At 48.6% G+C, this 25,495-nt stretch overlaps 10 protein-coding genes across 10 annotated transcripts; 7 read left to right on the top strand and 3 right to left on the bottom strand.

Annotated features, from left to right (window-relative positions):
* Nucleotides 1-501: 501 nt before the first annotated feature.
* Nucleotides 502-1,330, top strand: N7500_006811 (mitochondrial 54S ribosomal protein mL57; the record flags this gene model as incomplete). The annotated part of the gene is made up of 2 exons (XM_056677955.1): nt 502-1,113; nt 1,175-1,330. The coding sequence occupies 2 exons, from the start codon at nt 502-504 to the stop codon at nt 1,328-1,330; spliced, it is 768 nt and encodes a 255-aa protein (XP_056532955.1).
* A 794-nt stretch (nt 1,331-2,124) lies between these two features.
* Nucleotides 2,125-3,870, top strand: N7500_006810 (AP-1 complex subunit mu; the record flags this gene model as incomplete). The annotated part of the gene is made up of 6 exons (XM_056677954.1): nt 2,125-2,163; nt 2,261-2,389; nt 2,492-2,721; nt 2,795-3,284; nt 3,342-3,716; nt 3,790-3,870. The coding sequence occupies 6 exons, from the start codon at nt 2,125-2,127 to the stop codon at nt 3,868-3,870; spliced, it is 1,344 nt and encodes a 447-aa protein (XP_056532954.1).
* A 799-nt stretch (nt 3,871-4,669) lies between these two features.
* N7500_006809 (Rag GTPase GTR1) lies at nt 4,670-5,750 on the bottom strand (the record flags this gene model as incomplete). The annotated part of the gene is made up of 2 exons (XM_056677953.1): nt 4,670-5,489; nt 5,557-5,750. The coding sequence occupies 2 exons, from the start codon at nt 5,748-5,750 to the stop codon at nt 4,670-4,672; spliced, it is 1,014 nt and encodes a 337-aa protein (XP_056532953.1).
* An 892-nt stretch (nt 5,751-6,642) lies between these two features.
* N7500_006808 (URC4/urg3 family protein) lies at nt 6,643-8,314 on the bottom strand (the record flags this gene model as incomplete). Its single annotated transcript, XM_056677952.1, has 4 exons — nt 6,643-6,726; nt 6,780-7,375; nt 7,431-7,920; nt 7,982-8,314. The coding sequence occupies 4 exons, from the start codon at nt 8,312-8,314 to the stop codon at nt 6,643-6,645; spliced, it is 1,503 nt and encodes a 500-aa protein (XP_056532952.1).
* A 4,883-nt stretch (nt 8,315-13,197) lies between these two features.
* N7500_006807 (uncharacterized protein) lies at nt 13,198-13,725 on the top strand (the record flags this gene model as incomplete). The annotated part of the gene is made up of 1 exon (XM_056677951.1): nt 13,198-13,725. The coding sequence occupies one exon, from the start codon at nt 13,198-13,200 to the stop codon at nt 13,723-13,725; it is 528 nt and encodes a 175-aa protein (XP_056532951.1).
* A 64-nt stretch (nt 13,726-13,789) lies between these two features.
* N7500_006806 (UBA/TS-N domain protein) lies at nt 13,790-15,893 on the top strand (the record flags this gene model as incomplete). The annotated part of the gene is made up of 2 exons (XM_056677950.1): nt 13,790-15,721; nt 15,792-15,893. 2 exons carry the CDS (start codon nt 13,790-13,792, stop codon nt 15,891-15,893), a joined length of 2,034 nt encoding a protein of 677 aa, XP_056532950.1.
* Nucleotides 15,894-16,246: 353 nt separating this feature from the next.
* trm61 (tRNA 1-methyladenosine methyltransferase subunit GCD14) lies at nt 16,247-17,726 on the bottom strand (the record flags this gene model as incomplete). Its single annotated transcript, XM_056677949.1, has 2 exons — nt 16,247-16,903; nt 16,929-17,726. The coding sequence occupies 2 exons, from the start codon at nt 17,724-17,726 to the stop codon at nt 16,247-16,249; spliced, it is 1,455 nt and encodes a 484-aa protein (XP_056532949.1).
* Nucleotides 17,727-17,909: 183 nt separating this feature from the next.
* On the top strand, nt 17,910-20,521 carry N7500_006804 (cysteine--tRNA ligase; the record flags this gene model as incomplete). Its single annotated transcript, XM_056677948.1, has 2 exons — nt 17,910-18,347; nt 18,410-20,521. The coding sequence occupies 2 exons, from the start codon at nt 17,910-17,912 to the stop codon at nt 20,519-20,521; spliced, it is 2,550 nt and encodes an 849-aa protein (XP_056532948.1).
* A 607-nt stretch (nt 20,522-21,128) lies between these two features.
* N7500_006803 (transaldolase family protein) lies at nt 21,129-22,458 on the top strand (the record flags this gene model as incomplete). The annotated part of the gene is made up of 6 exons (XM_056677947.1): nt 21,129-21,205; nt 21,272-21,494; nt 21,557-21,665; nt 21,737-21,968; nt 22,019-22,346; nt 22,396-22,458. 6 exons carry the CDS (start codon nt 21,129-21,131, stop codon nt 22,456-22,458), a joined length of 1,032 nt encoding a protein of 343 aa, XP_056532947.1.
* A 322-nt stretch (nt 22,459-22,780) lies between these two features.
* N7500_006802 (PQ-loop repeat-containing protein) lies at nt 22,781-24,091 on the top strand (the record flags this gene model as incomplete). Its single annotated transcript, XM_056677946.1, has 2 exons — nt 22,781-22,836; nt 23,005-24,091. The coding sequence occupies 2 exons, from the start codon at nt 22,781-22,783 to the stop codon at nt 24,089-24,091; spliced, it is 1,143 nt and encodes a 380-aa protein (XP_056532946.1).
* Between the last annotated feature and the right edge of the window lie 1,404 nt (nt 24,092-25,495).

Below are 25,495 nucleotides of genomic sequence, written 5' to 3'. Positions count from 1 at the left end.
CATAATCGCCCATAAAGAATTCAAATCGGAGAGAACCTGGATTAATGTGAGTCATATAACGTTTTGATTGTACATGCAACGATGCATGGCAGTCGAAAGTTTGTATAGATTTCGCCTCCAGTCACCATAGCCCCGATGACCTGTAATAGGCTCCAATGGCCATAATCTGCGTTAGTTTGCTTCGGATCCGATGCACTACAAGTAAAATATTCGAGCAAAAGACACCTCGCAGCAGCGGTGAACGTCCCGGTTGCCTCCGGCTTCCAATGTTGTTTAACCGCATGTCAAACCGTCGAAATGGCAATTTGAAGAGATCCAAGTCCAACCATGTAGTTTTTGTGAAATTTACAACGGTGTAAAACGATCCAAGTTGTGGACATAGATAGACCTCATGGGGTCTGTGTACTTGAGGCTATATCCGGCAGTATCACACCGCCCAGGCCGAATTCTTTGCTTTCCGTTCAATCAACTCCGAGTTGACACGCAGAGACCACCGACCCCATGTCTTTGAATATTTCTTCCCGAGCGGCCAGGACCGCCTGCGCTGCATCCAAATTTGTCGCTCGCCCAATTGCCGGTGTCATCCCATCTCGCACCTTTGCGACCTCCACCCCGGAGGAGACCAGTCAACAAGAAAAGCCCCGATGGTCCTACACTCCCGCCGCGGCAAAGGCCCCGTTCAGTCTGCATCTTGACTCCAAGCGCCCAACCTTCCATGTGAATGCCGACCCGCAACTGCTTGACCGGTTTTACATTCGCTTGTTCGGCAATGGCGGCGACAAGCTCCTCTCCGATGAGACCAAGTGGTTGGCAGTGACACATAAGAGTTTCGACCAAGGGCGCCGCGGATTCAACGATCGATTGGCCTTCTTGGGAAAGCGCATTGTGCAACTGCAAGCATCGCTGGCTTTGGCGCAGGACGCTCCATACACAGGTGCCGCACCGGTAGAGAAGAAGGACGAGTTTGGTCGCGTGCCTTTCACTCACCCGGCTCTGGATGGATTGAACAACCTCTCTGCTGAGACCAAGAAGATCCTCACCGAACGATCAAAGCTCGCTGATCTTGGAAATAAGTACGAGTTGCAGAAGGTTCTCCGATGGAGTCCTAGAATGGTATGCCTTGATCTTAATCCTTTGTGTTATGATCACTAGCTAACGAGACTCTTTACTGCAGCCCAACGATCTCCGTGCCTCCGGTATTGAGCTCGTTCTCGCGCATACCATGTATGCTATCATCGGTGCTGTTTCGTTAGAGAAGGGAGGAGTTGTTGCCACCAAGGTGGCTCGTGAGCGGATACTTGAACCCCTAGGACTTAAGTCCGTCTCGTAAGGGTTTGAGGCTTGGGGTATTGGTCTCCTTTGGAGCATTTTCAGGGCGTTATTTTGTTAGATATTTCCATATGTGGTAGGTTGGGTGGGGAGTGAACTCAACCAGCCTCTATACAACTGTACATGTACTTTTAAACCGACTTGTTTTTTTATATCAATTTATTTTTCAGTTACTTGGGTCCATTTCATCGGAGATAGTGCAAAAGCCTAACAGAGCAAATTTACAATAGAAAAAGTACAATTTACAAGAAATGTGTGATTTGATAGAAAAAAGATTCAATTGGAAGTTATAGAAATGTACGGTTCCTCTGACGCCGCCCGAGTAACAGAGAAAGTACTCGGCCAGCTCTTATGGAACCCTCGTAAGATCGTAGTCTCCGCGCCTCTGTATCGCAAGGTAGTTATCAATACACCACAGTACTCCGACAGAATGCCGGAGTAGCTGTAGAAAATCACAAAGACTTTGTACTGCCTTGAACTGTCTATTGGGAGCGTTGAAGAAAGAAGAAAATTCAAAATGCGCGAGCAGCTTTTATGTGGGAACTTTATACGCTAGTCCACCTTCAGGTTAGCGCCTATCTCCGGCCTTGGACATGCGGGCATCACAACCATCCGCTGATCTGCTCCTTTCATTTCTCACCTCATCTGCTATTTTATTTGTTATTACTGTTTGATTGACAATGCTGCAGTAGGCGCATAAGGTGGCTTTGTTATTTTTTTGCTTTCACCTCCCACATTAAAGAGACCAGATCATCCCCAACTCTCCTGTCAGCTATTTACCCCCATTGACACGTCATGGCGTCGGCACTCTTCTTCCTCGACCTCAAGGGCAAGGTAGGCTATTGGAATTTGTGGAAAATATGGCGATGCTGCTATCTGCTGGGAAAATCGCCAATTCGTCTAGGGACAAGCCCCCGCTGACCATGTATAGACCCTACTGGCCCGCAATTATCGCGGAGATATTCCCATGTCCGCAGTCGAGAAATTCCCTATCCTCCTCAGTGACGCCGAAGAAGAAAGCTCAGCAGTGCCTCCCTGCTTCTCCCACGAGGGAATCAACGTGCGTCCCACCAAGTCTAGGCATTCGGCCACGACCCCACACACTCCTGAGTGTCTCCTTTTGTGCGCTCCCACCTACTGACACAGGGGTGTTTCCATCTAGTACCTTTATATCCGACACAGCAACCTCTATATCCTCGCATTGACCAAACGAAACACAAATGCCACCGAAATTCTACTCTTCCTCCACAAGTTGGTGGAGGTCTTCACCGAATATTTCAAGGTGCTGGAGGAGGAGAGTATCCGGGATAACTTTGTCGTCATTTACGAATTGCTTGATGAGATGATGGATTTTGGATACCCGCAGACAACAGAGACCAAGATTCTACAAGAGTAAGCAGTTGACTCTTGATGGTACCGCAGAGGTGGTGAAACAACATCACTAACGAATATGCGCCATAACCAGATACATCACCCAAGAGTCACACAAGCTGGATGTCCAAGCACGACCACCCATTGCTGTCACAAACGCTGTCTCCTGGCGTAGCGAGGGGATACGTTACCGCAAAAACGAAGTCTTCCTCGACGTGGTCGAGTCCCTCAATCTTCTCGTCTCTGCAAATGGAAATGTCCTGCGCTCTGAGATTCTGGGCGCTGTCAAGATGAAGTGCTACCTGAGTGGTATGCCAGAGTTACGATTGGGGTTGAACGACAAAGCGATGTTCGAGACCACGGGTCGTGCCACACGAGGCAAGTCAGTCGAGATGGAGGACGTGAAGTTCCACCAGTGTGTCCGACTCTCGCGTTTCGAGAATGATCGCACAATCAGTTTCATCCCTCCGGATGGTGAATTCGAGCTCATGAGCTACCGACTGAACACACAAGTGAAGCCGTTGATCTGGGTGGAGTGCGTCGTTGAATCGCACTCCGGATCCCGAATTGAATATATGCTCAAGGTAATACCCCCCATCTGGTATAACAAACACCAGCCCCTAACATCGATTCCACAACAGGCCAAAGCCCAATTTAAACGCCGCAGCACCGCCAACAACGTCGAGATCCTTGTTCCCGTGCCCGAAGACGCAGACTCCCCGCGCTTCCGCACAAATATCGGAACCGTGCATTACGCTCCCGAGAAGTCAGCCATTATCTGGAAGATCAAACAGTTTGGCGGCGGCAAGGAATTCCTCATGCGCGCAGAGCTAGGTCTCCCCTCCGTCAAGGGCGACGACGAGCGCGGCGGCGGTATGACCGGTGGGTTCGGAGGCAGCATGGGCGGAGCCGGAGGCGTAGGCAAAGCGAAACGCCCCATCAACGTCAAGTTTGAAATCCCCTATTTCACGACTAGTGGCATCCAAGTGCGGTATCTGAAGATCACCGAACCGAAGGTAAGACATTGCCACCAGTGGATCCCCCTCGGTCTATTTATCTCTTGCACCCATCGCTAACAATTGCCCATAGCTGCAATACCCCTCTCTCCCCTGGGTGCGATACATCACACAGTCGGGCGATATTGCCATGCGCATGCCAGAAATCCAATGAAAAATGTTCGAGCTCTGTCAATGATTGATTTTGTACAGCCCCGTCCCACATCCCCTTCTTGCTCTCGTTATTCTTGTTGCACCCAACCTTTTTCATGCCCTTCTCCGTTGAGGCCGGCCGGTCCGATAGATAATTAAATCCCTCCCATGTTCTTACTCTCTCTCTCTTCTGCCTTTGGTCGCTTTCTGCATCGGATGCGAGGAAACATAGATGGTTCGGATGGGATCTTATGTCATTGCCGTATTGTATTTTGAAGCAAATGAACGTTCAAGGTCTTGTTGTCGGGTCAGAGTAATAAGTCAGTTTCTATGCGGTGTATGGCAGGGAAATCGATATAAGTGGAGGAGCATCAGGGTGCGTATTCTCCCTTCTTGTAGAGTAGCGTAGTCTGAAATGATCTACAACGCTAGATCACCAATGGGCTTTTATATACTCCGTATTTTCTCTACTGATGGGAATTGAAACTGCCATAGAACACTCCAAAAGACGTCGATTTTGATATAAAACTCAAGAGCTCTTAATAGCTTGCGGAATAGTACCCAGACAGTTTTTCATATTCTTCAAGAAAAAAAAAGTACAAGGAAATTCCACAGGGTATCTCAATTCTCAGAAAGTTGGAGAAGAAAAAGAAAAAGACGAAAAAGAACAAATGAAATACATTAATCTCCATAACGCCATCGTTCAGCGCCTGCTGTATTTTGTCATAAATCCCCGAGATCACGGGAGCAAGAAAAACAAAGGGGGAAAAGACAACATCCCCTAGCTATACAAAGCCAGACCTAATGTCACATCACCTATTTTAAGCAGAATTCCCATTCGTCGCATGATCCTCCGCTGATTCTGGCGGAGGGAGAGGGAATCCATCACCACCGCCGCTGCCAGCAGCAGCTTTCGAGAATCCTTCACGGGCAAGCATGGTGTTGAGCACGGCACAGTTGTAGGAAGCCTCACCGGGAGGCACGACGAGGAAGATATAGGTGTTATCTGTGAAACGGCCGAGGAAGATATTGAACTGGGGAGTTTTAGTGTGCATGACGACAAAACCCGCGGAAGCCGGGGTTGTGAGGGTATTTCTTGCGGCGCAGTGCTTAAAAGCCTTCATGATATTCGAGAGACGCTCATGGCGGTCGTAGATTGGATTGAGCTCGCCGACCTCGGATGTCACGGAGGTGACTGTGAGGAAAGTGGAACGCTCGAAGAGGATGACTTCTTCTGCGTTTATTTTCTTCGCGAAGGCTGTTAAAAAGCGTTCGATGACGACCAGGTTCGGGATGAGCTTGTGCACGATTCCGGCCCAGGCTTTGTACAGCGATTGGTCCCAGATACTGCTTGCGAAGGTGTCGACGTGAAAATCGCTAGATCGACTGCGGATTACGGCGGAGCGCTCGTCGTAGATGCGTTGGCGGTGCTCGGCTTGGATTAAATCCATTTTGTGCACTAGACAGAAGACGTAGGCATTTGGGCTAAATTCGCGCAGAGCTTCGATTATCGCGTGATAGGTGTCCAGGTCGCGTTCGACTTCTCGTGATTCGATGTCAAATACGTAGATGAGGACTGCGACGTCTGAGAAGATATTGCCACGCTGTGAGGCCAGATAGGTTTCCATGAAGGCATCTTGTCTGGGATGGGAAACTTCGTGTTAGTAAAATGGCTTCCCAGATTGGCAGTCGATTGCGCATAACTCACCCTCCGCAATCCCACAGATTCAATGTGAGGTTACCCATGAACTTGACGTGGCTGTGCTCCACATCAATTGTAGCGCCTAGGCGTCGGACATCCTTCGCAACGTAGTTGCTGAAGATGATTGAGCGCATGGACGACTTCCCCGATCCACTCTTGCCCATCAAGAGCACCTTTCTCTTCTTCTTCCGAGCATCCATGTTGTCAGATGTTCTAGGAGCTGCTGCTGAGCTCAATGCCCCGCTCTTGCGGGGGCAACTCGGGTCGATATGGAGGGCAACTTAATGCCTTCACGAGGCCACTCAAATACGGTATTGTACGTTTCCAAGTCAGGAGTCCAATATTACCATTTTTCTGCCGTGACAATGGGATTGAGGACGAGCAAGCATAAGATAAGAAAGAAAGGTGATTCATGAGCTCCAGCCTTCTAATGCGGAGACGGAAGAATGTTATTCCTATCCACGTGATTTAAAGTTTATGAGAGAGATACGGGCAGATGAGATAGGGAACTGGATGAATCCATATTGTAAAAATTTCTTCATTGGTATGGAAATTTCCGTCAATTTACTCGGAGAATGGCATCTCGCAATCATTTACTGGCACTGGTATCGTTTGTGGGGGGTTTTTTTTTTAGAAAGGGGCCGAGGTTACGGGATGACGACATCCCATGGGTCTCCCGAAAATCATAGATCTTCCTTCTATGGTCAAATGACTTTTATGAACAAGAGTGAAACGTATAGAATAGACAGAGAAAAAAAAAAAGAGAGGAAGAGAGGAAGAGAGGAGGAGAGAAAGAAGGTAAAATGCAATATCAGATAACCCGCCGCCCAAAACCAATGGGAAATGAAGTGAATCGCCTCAAATGCAGAGGCAAAAAGGGAAAAGAACAAAAGGAAATGGCCCAAAATGGCAGGAAAAGAAAGAAAGGAAAAATGAAGTAGAAAAAAAGGAAAAAGCCAAACATGAGATATAGGTATGAAGGTGTTCGGTCATGAAGAGTTCATTTCATCAAAAAGCTCGTCCCAAATAGCAAAAGCAAATGACGAGGGTATCCAGGTATCCAGGCATCAATTAAAATGGGAATATAGGGTATTAGAAGACAGTGCCGTCAGATCGTATCATGATAGGGGGTTCCTTGGTATTTGGTCTCGAAACCTCCGCAATCTCTCGACCACCCTACAGTTTGATTGTTAGAAGTGAGCTAGCCAGATCCCTTGAGAAGTGCTTACCTTCCAAGTGCCAGCTTCAAGCATTTGTGCTAGTGATAGTTGGTCTTCGGCGGCCTGAAGCCCCAGCTGAGAGTTGACCTCTTCTAGGAGGTCATCCAGGAATCCAACAGTAGCGGCTCGCCATTCGACAATTACATCGTCGTCAACGCAAAAAAGCGGTGCAACTTCCACGCTTGGCTGGCCCTTGATCTGAGCATTCTCTTTATATGCATCGATTCCACGTTTCATATCCTCCGGTTTCAGGGTCAAGAGTCCCAGGTCGATAAGAAGACCCCCGTTGCGATATTCAGGAAGACCTGTTAGGAGGTCGCTGCCGGCGAAGTGGATGAGCATCAATTTCGACATTGGTACCATGATCGAGTAGCATAGCCATTGTGTTAGCTTGTGGAATGGAACAATGCTCTCCCACTGCTGTCCAGGAGGAGACTTGGGGAGATTCGAGCACTTCCAAGCATCTCCAATGGAGACACCGTCAATCTGCGTTCGTGACGGGGGCCAGATGGGAGAGAAGCCATCCATGAGCACAGACCACAAAGTGGTAATCGGAACAATCGGTACAGAAGAAGCAAGGGTTGATGGATGACCGAGAAGATAGTCTGGATATTAAGATTAGTAGCCGATCAAGCACACACAAGAGCAGTATTGTCTTACCTAGCATATTTCCCGGTCTAGCATCCACACCGAAGAAGTCTTGATTGTTGAGTGCCTCGGAGAGCCGTACCAACAACCCGGAGCGGCCTTCAATACCAGCCAGCGGATTTTTCTCGGAATGTTGCATCCCCTTGGCCAGCACCTCGGCCGTAACCTTTTTCAATCCCGCCCCATCCACCTGACACGGCTCCGTAGGATCGCTACTGAAAAGGCCCGACTTGAACATCTCCAAACTCGCCACTGCCAAGCCTTCACTGCGCGAGAAGACTTTACCCGATTCTTTCGACCGGTATGACCATTTATTCCCGGCACCAGCGTCGAGTAAAACAGACACCACAAACAAATCAATCAAACGACGGGTACGCTCCTGCGCATCAATCCGGCTCGGCCAGGATTGGAGCAGCTGGTTGATACGCGGTCTGCCACCCACATCGAAATGCTGCCAGCGACCATGCGGTGGGATATTCTCATAGTCTGGCGCATAATCTCGCTGTTGGAGAAAAGCATGTTAGAATCATATAAAAATCACTGGGCTTTTTATTTTTCTTTACCTTTATGATGGAGACAATATAGGAGGCGGTAGCTTCAAATTTGCTCATGTCGACATCGAAATGATTGAGTTGGTTCTTTTTGGCTTTTTCCAGGACGATATTGGAGCGTTCGCGTACTGCATGGATGCTTCGTAGGTATGCGGCAGGGTCTAATGCTGGGTCTGGTGGTCTGGCGATAGGGAGTTCGGGAATTGATGCTGGTGGACCACTTCCCTTATATCCTGGTGATCTCAGGGATGTATTTGATGTGCGAGCACTGTTAACAATGATTTCGTTCTCATCTTTCTCTGTTTGCATAGAGTTCTTTGAATCTTTGCGCTTGAATAAACCCATTGTTTCAAGTGGGAGTTTCACCCGATAACTCAAGGGTTGAAAGGGGGGAAGGGGGGGAGAGAATTTGAGGAAGAGAAGTTCAGATGTTCAAGGGAGGGGGTCACATCTGGATGTGATGTTTTTTTTTTTTTTTTTTTTTTTTTTCGAGCATCAAAAGGGCTCTAGGAGTAAAAAATAAGTAAAAATGAAATGTTATTATTTTTTTATGGGGCTTTGACCGAAGCTGTTTAGACGGGCTAGATGTATTAATAATTTTGATATGGAGTCTAAGGGGGGGATCTGGCAAAGTTCGAGTCTGGATCGAGAAAGCTTGGGAGGTATCAGGTACAATTCACTAGTACTGTATGCAGAATGATATTACAAGGTCTCAACTGACTAGTGTCATATGCACATGTATCATTATCGATAATTTCATACAGTCATTGTGTACAAGGACCGATTACCGCAATAGGTATGGAGATGGGCCCCGGAGCAATGAACCAGTCGGAAGGCAAGAGAAGGAAGTATTCCACGCCCTAAGTGAAGAATGGAAATATGAGGCGCCACCAAGTGGTACGTGTAGAGATTAGCTCGATCAGCCCATACCTGATGGGACTATAATAGGTGAGAAGGTGAAAGAGAATGTAAATGCACGGACTAGCGTACCGTTCAAAAAACAAAGGTACGGCTTGCCCTGTGCGGAATCCACTTCGGACTTCAAGTATATGGATCTGAATGGCCTATCGCGCGTTAATTCTCGTATCTGAAGCGCATGTAAAGTTTGTCTGATTCTTCAATTACGTTGAGGATTCTGGAATTTTGGAATTTTGGAATTCTGGAATTCTGATTTTACATGTGAAATCCCCCATGCGCCTTTGGAAAACAACACCGAGACCCGGAGAATTGACTTGGCTTCATGGTGTCTAGACCTATCAGCTAGAAGAGGAAGGTGTCGCTTCTAAAATACTCCAATATCTCTCAGGCCCGGTTTCACATTATACTATGCCCCTCCTGGAATGGTGTCCAGCTGTGTACCACGGAGTACAACGCACGGAGGTCCCTATGTACATCATAACTAGATATGAGTGGTACATGCATATGTAGTTCCATCTTGATTTGTCAACTATATACATACACTGCATGGTACATGTCGAACAGCAAGGATAGCATCTATGACGTTGACGTTCCTGATTAGGGGGCTCATCTCCGGACCGTTAAGCCCCCCGGGGGCCATTTATACAAATGCCATCCAAGGACCCAACTAACGCGGGAAGCACGGGCCTGGCCACTCTGTTGGGTTTCACATTAACTTATTCACTTGTTCGATTTTCTGGCCCTTTTTTTTTCTTCTTTTTGTGAAAATGACATCTCAAAAAGTATTGTAAGTACTACGGAATACAGAATACGGAGGCGACAATACGTACGTATTGATTATTATTGTGCGAAGTGACTAACCCATAATAGCCGGGAGCCCTGATGGTCAGGGGCAATTCCATGAGATCCACCGATTCGATTTCCATTCGCTACCGCGCGGCTCGTCTTCCCGAGGGGTTCCGCTGTGGTGAAAAAAGCGGAGTTCCGACTTGCCTTTTTCCCGCATGGACTTGAACACGGAGGACTCCGTACAATAGATGGGAAGGGCATTCGATATGAATCCCCAGATTCAGCCCTTGACTTCAGTAAATGATCTATCACTAGTCCGTACTGGGAACTCATTTTTGGGGATTGTGCCTGGAAAATGAGTCGAATGCCACTGATAATATAAATCTAACATTTGGTCTAGATTATCGATTGGATACAAAGCACCCCGTGCTGTACGGAGTAGATGGAATTAAGTATAGGCGTGATCACTTGATTGGCCTTGTCATCGGCAGTTCTAACATTATTTCTGTTTATATTTCCAAGGCTCTTTTCGGTCCTGTTGAATATGTGGTCCCATTAGGTAGTCTGCCCCATTGATCTACCACGTGACTACCCGTGGACTTCGGAATCAGTACGGAATACGGAGTAGGTAATCACTCCTTACTCAAGAATGGCTTGATGAGAATGAATAACGTAGGATTCTATTCTGGTTGCTTTTCTTGTTTAGGGAACTCAGCAGCCCTTCTCATCAAAATTACCAACCGACCAAATGATTGGGCTCCCAAGCGGCCTTCATGGCTAACCGGTCTCGATGAACTCGAAGCCATTGAGCACTCTGCATATCTTATCGAGGATGACATTGAGATTGATCCTGTTAGGAGGACCCTATCATGGGCGATAACCCTGTGGAAGAGGGGACTATTCTACAGACAATTTGAGAAAAGGCCTTGGGAAAAACTCCGGTCATATCATGATCCCTAGTGACAACAGTCCCTGATACCACACCGGTGGCTATGTGATACGCTTGAAAACCACAATCACCGCGACATTTACCCAACTTGTCATGAAAGCACGAAGTCCAGTCATGGTATTTGATTAAAAGTTGGACCGACCAGAAGGAAATATCAGGGAGCTTGTCGAAGCTTCGATCCAGTGACAAAACTTTGGGTTTCATAACTCCCAGTAAATTTGAATCGGCTATGGCTTTCTTCAACCCACAAAGGGCCATAACAAATTCCGAAAATGAACTGAGGCCAGATTTTACACCGCACTCGAATATGTTCGAAATGGAAATGGAGCCAAGGTTTTTGAAGCCCAGATCTAATCCAGGTCAAGGAGCCAAACCTACAAGCTTGGAGTGCCCTAGGAGCTAGGTGGAAGCATTTTCTACTGGAGATTGCGCAGCAGCCACCAGCGGGGTGTGAGACCGCAGACTTCAAAAAGGGGCAATCTCTGGCCCCGGAAAAACACGTGCGAGAGGGTTGTGGGGTCCCTATACCATCAGCCGGAAATAACCAGCTGGTTGTAGCTTCAAATAATGTCAAGCTTTGTCAGATTCATTCAAGGTGATCATCTTCTTTATGAGATAGGGAGTTGACCTCCAGCTTTCGTAATAGTTCTATCTCGAGATTATCTCCTCCAAAAAGCCGCATGGCTGTTCATCTTCAACGGTCATGATAGATTGAGTATATTTTTTTCACAGTATAAAACCATTTTTATTTGCACCTTTCGATTAAATTAGAAGCCTCAATACATGAAAGAGCTATTTATAGTCGGGACCTTACGCACACAACGTTGTACGCAAGTACCAAGTATCTACGTACTACAACATAGATCTGAACTGCTTTTCTTATTACGACATACTCAGCCTTTCGCTTCCGCACTAATCCTTTGGGGTTGTTGGGCCGCAGTGCTACTGGGCCGAGTACATCCTGTATGGACTGTTCCTTTGGGGTTCTTTAAAGACCTATATATCGAGACTGGACTACAGTTGCACCACTGATAGAATGTTCTTCGACTTCGTAAATGTGGACTTCGATCAGGTACGTAGTTTTCTACCTGTCAAACTTCATTCGCCTAGGCGCTAATGCACAACGCTTTTCTCAATTCGTGCCGTTTGCCAAACTTTAAACGACTTAACATGAGTCTAGCGGGAGACAAAACTAACACTTGAGGCTTCTAAAGACACTAGAGTACAGACTACTGGCTTGAAAGAAACACTGGGTATACATGGGCCATAATGCACTCTGTAGGGAGTACGTGGGTCTTGTATCTACAACCCCTTTTTGATCCCTCCAGAAAAGACAAGACAGTTCTAGCTGTAACGCCGTATTGCGTTTCTGACCCATTACGTCCCTAATTGGGATATGATGTGCATTGGCCAGAAGCAGAAAGGGAACGACCTCGCCCCATCTACAGCTAATAGTACGAAGATCCTCGGATAATTGTTCCCTTCATGGCTGAATAGTATATAAGTACATGTATGTTGTAGTTTAGCTTTGGCAGGGGTGGATGCGACGTACGGAGTATATGCCTAGGTCCTATAGGTCAAATCCATGCCACTGAGGGCCAGGGACTGATGATCTCTTTCGGCTATTGCACGGAGAATTGAAGGCTTTTAAGTTTCTACTGCCTACGGAGTAGACTGTCAAGAGGTACTCCATAGAATGGGGCTACCTCTTACATGAAGTTTCACTGGTGTACTTTTTACCAGCAGGGACACGTCTCCACGCTTCCGATAAAACAGACATTTATGGCTCCACGGTGTAAGCTTTAGATTTCTCCAAGGCTTGATTAGGGGTGGAAGAATGGGTTGCGCAGGTCTATCACCAAAAGAAGGGGTGGATGAGTACGGAGTAGTATCATTTGCAAGGTGTTTCTTTTCCAATTTAAACTATCGGATTTGCCGGATTTGTGGGGTCATTTGGCTAAAGTAACTACGGCGATAATCGGCAGTAGCTCTCAGTTTTCTGTAGGGGCCGAAGCAAATCTGAGCGATCATGGAGAATTTGACAATCATTATTGAAAAACCAACAAATAATATGGGCTAGTTGAAAGTCGAGGCTGTGATTTTTCTCACATCAACGTCATTGCATACACTTTGGACTTAGCTTAGTTCATGTTAAGAGCATTGATTTCTCAGATGTGTTTCAATCTTGAACTCAAGGAAATGAATAGCCAGATATTGAATTGAACCTTTCTCATGTATAAATTCAATATAATCCAAGGAAATGAAGCTATTCCAGAAAGCGACAGATGGAACCGTAGCATCACGTGCTTGCCTCAGTGCGGTCTGGATCCCCCACATGCAGGGGCAAGTGTTCTACATCTGCTTGATAGCATAGCAAACGGTTGATATAACTTCAGGCTTTTATTTATATTGTGAGCTGGTGAGATCATGGAAAACCTTCATCCCTCTCCCGGGACCTAATCCTCATTCGAAACCACCAGACGTCATCCTCTGCGACAAGCTCACTCACCATGGAGGACCTAAACGGCTTGAGTTGGTCCTCCGACTCCAAAACCCAAGCAAACCACCACCAATGAGCTCTGGATACTTGTACCCAAGTATACCATCAAATGGCGGCTCCGGCAGGTCTACCCCGTTATCTGTGACCTCGAACCGCTCAAGCTCGCCATCAAAGCCCGCCACTTCTACCGGAGATAGTTTTGCGAACCTGGTCTCATTCAATTCTTCCGCCGGGAACAAGAACCTTTCTCTTATGGAACAGCAGAGGCGCCTGCAGGAGGAAAAGGCTAAGAAGGAAGCCGATAATCGCAATCGGTTCGAATCGCAATACGGAGGCAAGAACAACCAATTCTGGGACAACTTTGAAGGACGTACGCGGAGCCCCGCATCTGTACCTGTCTCTCGATCCGTACCCCCACCCGCGGACGATGAGGATATCCTGGCTGCCTTCGATGCTGCAGCGCCGGTGGATGCGTCGACTCATTTCCCAGTTCCCGACTCCTTGAGATCATCGCCTCAAATCGACATGAACCGTAGCCCAGAATTTTCCAATGGAGGAATTTCCATGCAGGACAACACGGGGGGGTATGGATGCCTTTGATGACGATGATCCATTCGGTCTCAATCAATTGAAGCCGAAATCCGCTCCTGCTCCTCAGCCTCAAATGGGCGACGATGATGATTTTCTTGGCTTGCTCGGGAAGCCTGTGTCAGATATCCCGCGCCAGGAACCGCCTCCCACATCTTCCACACCCTCAGACCGTGGACGAGACCAAGATGCTTCTCCTATGCCTTCCAACGAGGTCGATCGGGCTATTGCGGAGTTGGTGGACATGGGTTTCCCCGCTGATAAATCCCGCCGGGCTTTGAACACCACAGATTCCGGAATTGACGTACAGGCAGCTGTTAGTTGGCTTCTTACTCAGGCCCATGCCGAATCTCGTCAGAAGACCGAAGGACATTCTAGTGCGACTCGTTCTGCCGATCGCGCTGAAAGGAGCGATAGCCGCAATCGCGATAGGCCTTCGTGGTCGAGAGAAGAAATGCCAACATCTCGGTCGCGTCAGGACAGACGGAGTCCAGCATCATCGGACAAAGACCCTGCGCAGGTGGCCTCTCAATTTGGTAATAGTCTGCTAAAATCAGCCGGTTCGCTTTGGAAGACTGGCAGCAAGAGATTTCAACAAGCTGTAACTGAGTTCAACACCGAGCATGACCCCAGCCAGCCACGCTGGATGAAAGATGCGTCTTCCCCACGCGATGAGCCTTCTTTGCAGCCGCAGCGTCCCGGTCGTCGTGACCAACCGGCTCAATCCCAAAGAGAGCAGCAGGAATTCACCAACGAAGCGCTCCTTCTTGAATCTGGAGAGGGTCGGCCTCAAAAACCTTCTCGCCCTCGTGAAAGCCACCGCCCTGACCCGAGAAGTCAGCATCAAGACCAACAGTCCCCCGGTGCTGTGCAACCAAGGCAGCAACCCAACTTCCTCCAGCGTCCATCCCGACAAAGCTCCCAAGATCCTAAATCTCGACTTTCACGGTTTGCTGCGGAAGAGCAGCCAGCGCAGGCATATGTCAGTCCCGCAAGACGTAAGCGACCTCAGGCCACACCGCCGTCCTCTGAGCCTACCGTCGATCTCTTTGATTCTCCCGCTCCTTCAGCCAGTCGCTCAAAGCCTCCCACCCCAGCTCAAACTGCTACGCCCCCCGCACGCTCAGCTTCCATCCCTGTACGCCCCAAAGCTCCAACACGGTCTATTCCACCTGTATCTCCCGAGGCGCTTCAATCGACACACCGTCACCGCGAAAAGGCCGCAGAGTCATACAAAAGAGGCGATTACGCAGCAGCCCATCAGAGCTTCTCCACGGCTCTTGGTATGCTCCCCGACAAGCACCCTATCACCATTATCATTCGCAGCAATCGTGCCATGACAGCCTTGAAAATCGGCGAACCCAAGTCCGCCATTGATGATGCCGACATTATTCTAACATTCATTGGCCCATCTAAGGGCGAATCGGAGGTAATCGATCTCTGCACCGGCGAACCGCCCAAGCCCATGAAAGACTTCTTTGGCAAGGCTTTAATGCGCAAAGCCGAAGCCCTAGAGCAACTTGAACGCTGGGGTGATGCCGCGCAAGCATGGAAAATGGCTGTAGAGTCTGGTCATGGTGGCAGCACTAGTATTCAAGGCCGGAACCGTTGCGAGAAAGCGGCTGGTATCAACAAACCTCAATCTAAACCCGCAGCCCCTGCTCGGAAAAGGCCTTCACCTCCGCCCAAGAAGGCTTCGGCTATGTCTGGTCTCACGGCTACGTCGGCATCCGGTACAGACTTCGAAGCAGTCAGCCGACTGCGGCAAGCCAATGAGGCGGCCGAGCGCGCCGACGAAGAGAAGTTTGCTCTTTCTGAGAGTGTCGACGCCAGAATTGCCGCTTGGAGGAATGGCAAGCAAGATAACTTGCGTGCATTGTTGGGAAGCCTGGATTCTGTGCTATGGCCTGAGGCTGGGTGGAAGAAGATTGGCTTGTCAGAGCTGGTTTTGCCGAATAAAGTTAAGATTCAATACATGAAGGGAATCTCTAAGGTGCATCCTGACAAGGTATGTTTACTCCCTTCTTGGGTGGTATTGGCTGTGTTTCATCTGATTGCCAACTAATTTTCCCTATTAGATCTCTACCACTGCTACTACTGAGCAGCGTATGATTGCTGGATCTGTGTTCGGAACCCTGAATGAAGCGTGGGATAAGTTCAGAGCTGAAAACAACCTCTGAGAATTCCTGTTTCCCTGTTGATACCATCTACCCCATCGTCATCACTTGCATTTTATGATTATCAGAAGGCGACCTTTATAGCATCTTTGTTCCATACATAGAGAATTCCCATTTGAATGGTTGCCTTCATTATCGTTCTGGTCCTCTGTCGTACTCATTCATCGCTTTTGGTTTGATATCAGAGGAGTTGACGACCACTAGCTTGGCTCCAAGATTGATTACAATGTGAATAATTCAGAAGCCTTTGGGTAATTGATATATGGGCGCTGCAGGTTGTCCTCAAAGACAACAGTGCCTCAATCTAGCTATGGAAATTCTATGCTAAGAAAACAAATCACTGGTATCTATTCAACTCATGCCTCGGTGCTCCCCTCGATATTTTCTTCAGCCTTATCTCCCGCTTCTGGCTGTGGGGCTTCTTCCGATTTCTTCTGTTCCTCGCGGAGCCTTGCCCGTTCCAATGCAGCCTCTCTCTTCAGTTGCTTCTTACTTGTCTTCGGCTCATCAGGCTTAGCGATCTTGGCGGACGGCCACTGATCCCGGCATTTTTGTTCTTGTTCTTCAGACCAAGCCCGAGGCAGGATTGCAAAGACCAGATATGAGGTATGAGTTCGAAGGTCCGGCTCGGATCGATGCGTCAAACGACCCTGAGCATATAAGGGGACATCGGTCTTCTCTTTATAGAAAGGTGTCTCTTTCACAATTGGCTGGTAGTTTGGATCGTCTTTGGTCGCTCGGTTATCACGGATGAGCTTCGCACGTTGTTCATCACTGCGAAGCTTTGCGACAGCCTCCTCAACGGTCTTGGGATACAGTGTAGCTCCGCGCACCCCCTCAGTATCTAGCCCGATACGATCCCGCTTGACATCAAGTCGACGCTGGGCAACTTCCACCATTGAGATGTTCAGCCATGACAGCTTGCGCATAGTGCGGATTGTACGCTCTGCCTGTTCAAGACAGGGCGAGAATGTGCATATGTAGGCGGGCGATTCAGGGTCGAGAGCTGATTCCTGCCCGGGGGGGTGGGTTGCGCACAAGATGCTTCAGCGCGAGCCAGGGAGCAGGCAGATCCAAGAATATAGCGTTGGCTTTGGGCGATTTTCCGGTCTTGGGATCGCCTAACAAAAATCCGTCCTCGTAGACGTCACGATGTGTAGCCTCCACTATCCCGTCCAAACCATGGTCTCTGAGTTCCTGCTGCACCTTGGCCGCGCGCTGTTCGTGAAATTCGAAACTGCATACCTTTCCCAGTCGTTGCCGTTTTGTCGCTTCCTCAGTCCCGGGATACCCGTTGAACACGGCGCGAGCAGAGGCGTGCGTGAATGAGCCGCTGCCGGCTCCAGCTTCAATGACTGTGCAGCCCGGTCGCGCGCGGAGACGATGGAGGATGTAGCTGTAGTCTGGGGTGTAGACGACCTGCGTGCGGTGGGGAAGAGATATGGTCCAGGCTTCGGGGGTCGGGGCGAGGATATGTAGGAACCCGCTTTCCGCCGAGACGGGGGCTCTTAATGATGGCTTTCTCTCCTCCTCTGCGCCGGTTGTTGTTCCCTCTGCATCGAGCTCTTCAGCCTTGCGCTTGGCGGGTTGGTTGCGGCCACGCGAGCCTGTGTCGACTTTTGAAGCGACAACTTGCGAGCCCCAGGTTTTCCCGATCAAAGTGCTGTGTGGGAATGAGCCGAAGCGGGTATTGGTGACCTTGCCTTCCCAATAACCTTGGTTCTCATCGTCATGGTCGCGGAGGATTGTCGGAATGATTTGGTCGCGACGGAGTTGCAAGAGGGCCAGGCTGTCTGCTTCGGCTTGGGCGTTTCGGGTGAAGAATGGGGACGGCATCGTGAATGATATCAATCAGGGAAATCGGTATGGACAATCCCTGACTTGAGGTCTGGAACTTGCCTCTCCGCAAAGAAAAAAAGGTTGTCATGCTCATTGCCTGATTGAGCCATCAATTAGGGCTCAGGGCTCGGTCCTCCCATCCCCAGTTGCCGCCAATCACAGCGAGTCCGCAGTTGATGGATGAGTCGATCTGGTCCTGACAAGAGCCCCTCCCCCTCCATTTGCCTTTGTTTTCTTTATGCTCTCCCCCGATCCTCCTTCCTTTCTTTTCCTTTCTTTTCACCGCCCAAACACCGGTTTTTATCGTCGATCACTTCTTTCAGGTCTATGTCTTCTCGCCAGCAGCCGCCATGGCGGCAACCGGCCTCTAGCCCGGACGCGCAACTGCCTCCATTGAAGGTGTGGAACTCATTGACCAAGTCCAAGACCCCCTTCGTCCCGATCGACCCTGCGGGAAAGAAGGTTGTGTGGTACGCGTGCGGACCGACTGTTTACGACGACGCGCATCTTGGACATGCCCGAAACTATGTTAGCACCGATATCATTCGGCGTATCATGCGCGACTACTTCAAATTCGATGTCAACTTCGTTATGAACATTACAGACGTGGACGACAAGGTATTACTCGGCGCTGTGTACATGGATACAGTTTCGAGCACAGTGACTCACCAATCCTATAGATCATCCTCCGCGCCAGACAACAACACCTGTTTAACGAATTCGTCGCTGTCAACCCTACGATTACTCCAGAGGTTCTCGACACTGTGAAGAAGGCTTTCATCGCCTACTTGAAAAAGAATCTACCCCTGCTCGAATCCGAACTCCCTCCCTCGCAGTACCAGAAGGAAGTCGAAAAAACCTACGCAACTATCTTGAACGGCGGAGCTTTGCCAGGAAACGACAAGGCAGGTGATGATGAGGCCAAGGTTAAGATGCACATCAAGACGGCGGCGTCGGCCGCAAAAGTCATCGCGCAGGCGGAAACCCGTGATGGTTCGAGTGCCGATCCTGCTCTCTTTGCTGAGTCGTTTTATTCAAACGCCCAGGATCTCATTCTGCCTTATCTCGATGCTTTGAAGGGCGCATTGGTTGATGCGGACAATCACAGCATCTTCACCAAATTGACTAAGAAATATGAGGACCGCTTCACCAAGGATATGCGGGACCTGAACGTTCTTGATCCCACCGAGTTGACTCGCGTGACGGAATACGGCGATGAGATTGCGGCTTTCGTGGACCGAATTGTTAAGAATAACTTTGGATATGCCACAAAGGATGGATCAGTGTACTTTGATATCAATGCCTTTGAAGCTGCAGGCCACCCGTACGCTCGCCTTGAGCCATGGAGTCGGTCAGACAACAAATTGGCTGCGGAGGGCGAAGGATCTCTGGCCAGCAAAACGACAGAGAAGCGCGGTCCTTCAGACTTTGCTCTCTGGAAGTCATCTAAGCCAGGCGAGCCGAGCTGGTCTAGTACCTGGGGCAAGGGCCGCCCTGGTTGGCACATCGAATGCTCAGCCATGGCATCAGCTCGGCTGGGCAACCAGATGGATATTCACTCTGGTGGTATTGATCTTGCCTTCCCCCACCATGACAATGAGCTTGCCCAGAGTGAGGCATACTGGCACGATGACCACAAGCATGAGCAATGGGTTAACTATTTCCTGCACATGGGCCATCTGTCTATCCAAGGCTCCAAGATGTCCAAGTCGTTGAAGAACTTTACCACCATCAGAGAAGCGCTTGATCGCAAAGACTGGACGCCGAGAAGTCTGCGCATTGTTTTCCTCCTGGGTGGGTGGAAAGACGGTGTCGAAATTACAGATGATCTGGTCAACACTGGCAGCTCATGGGAGGAGAAGGTGAACAACTTTTTCCTCAAGGTGAAGGATCCTTCGGCTCTCCAGTCGTCAGGCACTGACACCACCTTTGCTGCCGATCTTGAAGCAACCAAGAAGGCAGTCAACGAGCAGCTCTGTGATTCTTTCAACACTCCTGCTGTCATGGCATCGATCTCAGAACTTATTTCCAAGTTCAATATTGCCGACAAGGCCACCGTGCCCTCTGAGGACGTTCAAGCTGCAGCTCAGTGGGTAACCTCCATGGTGAATATTTTCGGTCTCAACGGCACTGCCTCGGCCGACAGCACTGAAATCGGCTGGTCTGGTATTGATATTCCCGAGGAGGCCAAAGCCTACCTGTACCCTCTGTCGGCTATGCGTGACACTCTCCGTGACACCGCGCGGTCTAAGGCTGGAATCTCTGCCAAGGATCTTGAGGCGGCAGTTGCCAAAGCATCAGTACCTCAAGAGGCCTCTGAATCCGCTAAGCCATACGCTGAGCTCCTCTCCAACTTCCGTGCCAAGGTGGCGTCTTTGGAGTCATCCGATTCTATTGGCAAGGATATTCTTGCCTTGTGTGACCGGGTGCGAGACATCGACCTCTTCGATGTTGGTATTGCCCTCGAAGACCGGGAGAACCAGCCTGCCCTGGTCCGGCCTGTGACCCAAGAAATGATCAAGGCGCGGGAAGAGAAGGAAACCAAGGCTCTCCAGAAGCAGGCCGACAAGCTGAAGAAGGAGCAAGAAGCTCTCAAGAAGGCAGAGAAGGGCAAATTGAGCCACCTGGAGATGTTCCGCACCAACGAGTACAGCGCCTGGGACGATGAAGGCTTGCCTACGCGCGATATTGCCGGCGAGGAGATCACCAAGAGCCGGGCGAAGAAGCTACGCAAAGACTGGGAGCGCCAGAAGAAGGCACATGAGGCGTGGTTGGCTACTCAGGCCAAATAGAAGCCAAAAAAACAAAACAAAAGAGAGCATTTGATTTTTAAATATCTAGTTTGATAGGTACCGGTATCTTGGGGGTGGGTACTCACTTTGCATCGCGAGGCGTTTCTCTCGGTATATATCCTTCTTATCTTATACAATGCGAATATTGCCTGGTTGTGATACTTGAAGTGCTATCTGCTCCTCTCGATTTCTTGAATATATGTAAAACTACTCGATTTTCAACATGCTGTACTCTCCGATGTTCCCCCGAACCCGTTAACGCTCTTGACCCAGCTCTAGGGGCCCTCGTTCATTCTCTCCTTATAAATCCTAGGGGAAAAAACAACCCGGACCAGAATTTCATGCAAAGCTAGATGCAGTGCTATAAATACAAAATGCATATGATTCGAAAATATATACGATGGCTCACTATCAAGTCACTCGGGCCGACAAATTCGTGCCCCCGGCGGAGTATGGTGCCCCGGAAACCCCCCATTAAATGTACTATGGAGTTGGAGAAAGTGGAATACCCATTTCTTTCCTTCTTTCTCTTTCACCTTTTCCACTAGGCCCTAGTGTTGCTCGTTTGCTAGATCACAGGTTTCAAAATTCGCCCTATACATTCAAGATGGCAGTACAGACAGGTCTCGATTATATGCGTTCGCGCACGTTGGTTGACTGTGACACTATGGATGATGAGGGTTGGTCAACTGACTCTTCTACATAGAGCTTATTCCACTTTCTTTTTTCAGATAATTGACTACGTCTTAGTTGCGAGAGCCCTGGGACCATTCCAGGACTGTACTTCCAACCAAGTGAGCACATGGATATGCGAGGGAAGCAGAGGATGGAGCTAACTGCACAGGCTATTGCACTCGGTGAACTTTCGAAGCCAGGACGGGCTGGAATCATTGCGGCGTCGCGGGCAGATGCGATGACATTGCATCCGAAGTACTCGTCTATCAGTCTCGAAGAATTGGCTGCCGAGATTGCGGTGAGTTGTTTCTTCGGCTATACTATGATTTTGAGGATGAATGTCACTCATATGTATCACAGATGATTAGATTGGGTATAGGAATGGCAAAACACATTCGTGGCCGTGTCCATGTGCAGGTTAATCCTTACTACTCCTACTCCTCGGAGAAGATTATTGTCAATGCACTTCGTATGCTCCACTCCTGTCATTGAGATTGTTTTTTTTTTTGTTTTACCTGGTGCTGATCACATCGTCTCTAGGCATCGTGCAATTGTTTCAGTATGTCCAGCCCGGCTTCGACGTCACTCGCATTTCTATCAAAATTCCGAGTACATGGGAAGGAATGATGGCCTGCCGTACCCTTGAATTAGCCGGTGTGCGTACTTTGGCGACCACTCTGTTCAGCATGGCTCAAGCTGTACTCGCGGCCGAGGTCGGCTGTACTTATCTTGCACCCTATGTGAATGAATTGAAGGTGCACGTGGAAGCAGGGTAAGTACTGGACCCTTTTTGAAAGCCTGCCTGACACTTCTCAAATTTAGTCATGTGGATAATGCGAAGTTGCTCCCACTTTGCGCTGCAATTCAGAAATACTACAAGTCCATCAATTCGTCCACTAAAGTCCTCCCCGCCAGCTTGACTTCCGTCGAGGAGATCTTCTTCCTCGCTGGGGTGGATCATCTCACTATTGGTCCAGGTCTGTTGACACAATTGACTCAGCCTTATGCAGGAAATGTCAAGTCGCTATTTGATATTGCGCCAACACTTCCAATTCCAGCGCGGGGCGTTTCTTTCATTAACGATCCTGGAAGCTACCAGATTACCTTTGCCCGGGACTTGGGTGGTGCTAGTCAGAACAAACTGACTGAGGTATGTGTACACATTGACTAGCTTTCAAGCTTCGCTAACAGAGACCAAGGCTGTAAACATCTTTTGTGATGCCCAGGACAAGTTGGAGCTACTTATGAAGACAGCTGCCTGAATAAATATATCCAGGAATTATAGCAGCGTTCTATTGTTGAAGCCATAGCCTAAAAGTTGCAGAAAATAGAACGAAAGAAAAGAAATCAACACTTGAACTGCCGTATACTTCTGGCGCACGTGACTCGACGTCATCTACCTTTCATCTGTGGATTTCTCCAATTCTCTTCGCGCACTTCCAATTGCATCTATTTACAACTTGCACAGAGCTGGGCTTCCCAGCGACTACATTTGTTTATATTGGCATTCTCTTTACACGTTATTTTGCTTCCCGAACTTCAATTGAGAAACCTTGGATTTTAATCGCACATTTCACCTGCAAGATGTTTCCCTCGCAGGCCATTAACTTTAACATCGAGGCCCTTAGCGGCATTTGCGGGTACGTTCGACAAGCTGAACTTCTTTTTTTTTTTTCGTCTTTGCTGTTTTCTCGTTAGCTGTCAATGTTCATTCAATGCATGCATGTACGCCATCCGATCTAGATCTACTTGGCCCGGCGATCTCTGCATGTTTTGTTTTTCTTAGAATCAAATACTAACCAGTCTAGGTCAATTTCTATTGCCTGCTGGGTTGTCGTTTTCTCGCCTCAAATCATCGAGAACTTCAGGCGTGGCTCTGCCGATGGCCTCTCTCTTATTTTCCTCATTATCTGGTTGGCTGGCGATGTGTTCAACATCCTCGGTGCCGTCCTACAAGGCGTGCTCCCTACCATGATCATCCTTGCAGTGTACTACACTTTGGCAGATATTGTTCTACTGGGACAGTGCTTTTACTATCGGGGGTTTAATCTCAAGGAAGAACTTTCTCCCTCGGCCACGCCGGACCTTTTTGCAACCAACGGTACTTCCGATGCGGAGCGCAATGGCGCCGAATATCAAGCAGAACCTACAGAGACATCATCGCTCATCCCGAAGCCCAGTGACCAGGCCCTAAATGTAACTGGACAGTTACCCCAAGACCGCACACGCCCACTGTCTGCTGGAAGACGGCACTCGGTAACCTCTTACCATGATTATTTCCACTCGTCGGTAGACGGCACCCATCTATCACCCGCAACGCCCTTCATCGAACCAACAACCGATGCTGCGCGCCGCCGTGCTCAACGCGCCCGTCGCCGCCGCATCTCCGCCATTCAATCAATTCTTTTCAACCTCACCGCCGTCGCTCTAGTCTGTGCCGCAGGTGTGCTGGGCTGGTTTGTCAGCCCTGCAGCAAAGTCATCATCACCGGACCCGGAGCCTCTCGCAATGGATGTTCTGGGTCAAGTATTCGGCTATTTCTGTGCAGCTTTGTATCTTGGGTCACGCTTGCCCCAGCTTCTCTTGAACTACCGCCGCAAATCCACGGATGGTGTTTCTCTCCTGTTCTTCCTCTTTGCTTGCATTGGGAACTTGACTTACGTGCTCTCTATCTTGGCATACTCGCCTATTTGCCATGGTGGGTCCTCTGAGGAGATCATGGGGCACCGTCACCGTGCGCAATGTCGTCCTGGTGAGGCAGCTGCTCTGTATGGGCGGTATGTATTGGTGAACTTGTCGTGGTTGGTCGGCAGTGCTGGCACACTGCTGCTGGATATGGCGATCTTTACACAATTTTTCCTATACCGTGATGACAAGGTTGATGAGGAAGAGTAAATAGTCAAAATCTAGATGTGATTGATCGCATATATATCAATGTTTGAACTGATATGAGGTAGTTTAGCTCGGAATAGAACTCCTTTTTTGATCTATGTAACTTTTTAGTATGTATTATCAATACCTATACTAAATAGTACCACACGGTAAATACTGGTAAAACGTATGCACACAATGATTATACGGGAAATAGAGATCAGTTCTATGCTGAGCCAAGTACGCCCACTATTTCCATCTTTCTCAACATTTGTCTTGACCTACTGTCCTCCGTATAGAGTATAGCACGATCAGTTCGTCTCCCATTGAATGGCTGCTATGTGCATGAGACCGGCAGAACCAATATACAAGATCTGCAAGATGGCGCCAATAACTGCTAGCTCGAGCATTTCGGAGTGTTTGAGACCCTGAAGTGGATATTGGCCTCCACTCCTCTTTACCACGTATTTTATACGTGGTGGTATCTAATAGGATCGCAGACTAGATAGTTGAACTCCATCGGTTGCTGTCCCCGGAATTATGACTCTTCTAGCACTACCTACGGCTTCCAATAATATTCCAACGTGTTCTAACGCAAAATGACTCCCATCCAGAACCGAATTTGTCAAATATCTCTTGCATTGAGTACAAGCAATCCAAAAGACTACAATTTAGCATTTCCGGTACATGTAGAGAAAGCTACCCGACAACAAGAGCGTGAAGTGAACATTGAGAGTCTTGAAGAGCCTTGTCCTCGACTAGGCTGGCCACATCATTCTCATCTCCAAAGTTGTCCGCATCCAATGCGAATGCATGCGCAACACACCAACGAGTTGAGAGAACTGCATGAAGAGCTAGTGCTTGCCATTAACAATATTGTTGAAAGGTGGTGGAAGAACAAAGAGGTGGATTTTTCGAGAAGAATGCCGTTGGAAGCGCACGGAGAACTTCTTTTACAGGTGAGTGACCTTACGAGCAAAAATTCAGAGACAGACTTCATAGTATAAAGCTCACCGATTGCAGTGGATCGATGTGATCGATATTGAAGAAGCATAATCAGTCATAGTGCGCTTTTATAGTGAAGAAAACTATATTAGAATGTCCTTCACCTGACCTTGCGCTCATCAAAGGTGTTATTACAACGAAAATGCGAGTATGCACTGAAAGGAGAGGGATATATATGACATAAGTGTCCGTTGTATTAACTACAGGGATCATAGAGATCGCCGATCGCTGCAGACATGTAATATACATCGGGGCCATAGCGGAGACTCTATACAATACGAGATACACTTCTGGATTATTATCCATTACATGATATCCATACAGTAATTCAACAGTGGAAAATCTGTATATGAGAACGACGATCCTGAGACCGCTCCTTGGAAGTGTAAAGGTTCAGAGTTTTTGTGGTCTTGTATATTGTAG

The sequence above is a fragment of the Penicillium coprophilum genome (assembly GCF_028826855.1).
Source record: "Penicillium coprophilum strain IBT 35676 chromosome Unknown utg000004l_segment0_segment0, whole genome shotgun sequence".
Lineage (NCBI taxonomy): Eukaryota > Fungi > Ascomycota > Eurotiomycetes > Eurotiales > Aspergillaceae > Penicillium > Penicillium coprophilum.
Note: the sequence above shows the minus strand (reverse complement) of the source record. Positions and strands in the feature narration are given on the sequence as shown.